The sequence below is a fragment of the Frankliniella occidentalis genome, unplaced genomic scaffold (genome assembly GCF_000697945.3).
Source record: "Frankliniella occidentalis isolate FOCC.00 unplaced genomic scaffold, Focc_3.1 Scaffold23, whole genome shotgun sequence".
NCBI lineage: Eukaryota > Metazoa > Arthropoda > Insecta > Thysanoptera > Thripidae > Frankliniella > Frankliniella occidentalis.
In genome coordinates, this window is record NW_026267153.1 from 2,929,668 (window position 1) to 2,930,253 (window position 586).

The 586-nt window shown below is 53.4% G+C and overlaps 1 protein-coding gene across 1 annotated transcript in view; it reads right to left on the reverse strand.

Moving 5' to 3' along the window:
• Positions 1 to 401: 401 nt before the first annotated feature.
• LOC127748976 (serine/threonine-protein kinase PAK 1-like) overlaps positions 402 to 586 on the reverse strand; it is a 1,213-nt gene continuing 1,028 nt past the window's right edge. Inside the window, exon 3 of the mRNA XM_052265088.1 lies at positions 402 to 468. Within this exon, the coding sequence (XP_052121048.1) occupies positions 402 to 468 (67 nt within the window). The remainder of the gene's footprint in view (positions 469 to 586) is intronic.

A 586-nucleotide genomic window follows, 5' to 3' on the forward strand; every position in this document is an offset into this window, starting at 1 on the left:
ATGGGGGTAGATTATGGGGGGTGAGGGATGCACGGGGGGCGGGGGCGGAGGAAGGAGACCGCAGCAGCACCAGTTTCCGATGCGAGGAGCGCACCCGTGCCCCCCGTCTTCCGCGCAACCCCCTCGGCTTCCCTTTCCCGACTCGATCTCCCGCTCAATCCCGCGCCCCGCCGCCGACCACTGGCAAAATACGAAGCGCTGCTCTCGTCTGCTCTCCGAGCACCAGGGCCGGATCCGGATACATCCCGCTTCCGAACGGCTTCCGGGCAATTATTTTTTTTGTTGTTGCCCCCCAGTGTTCTCTTGATTCTGGGTGTAGCTGCAGGAGAATGGAAGGGGGAAAGGGGCTGAGTAAAGAGCAAGAAAGTAGCAGGGAGCAAGGCGCCCCAACGCAACGTTACTTATTGAAGGAAACGCATTAGTAAGCAGCACACGATAGAGTTGCATTCTTTAAAGCGTTTTTTAAAGCTGTTTTGGAAAATTACTAAAACGCAGACTTTAAGCATGAAACGCTTCAATGACGTTTTCAAAATGCAATTTTAATTTTCGTGATGTGCGTTTTAGTTTCGCCTTACGTTACGATGCC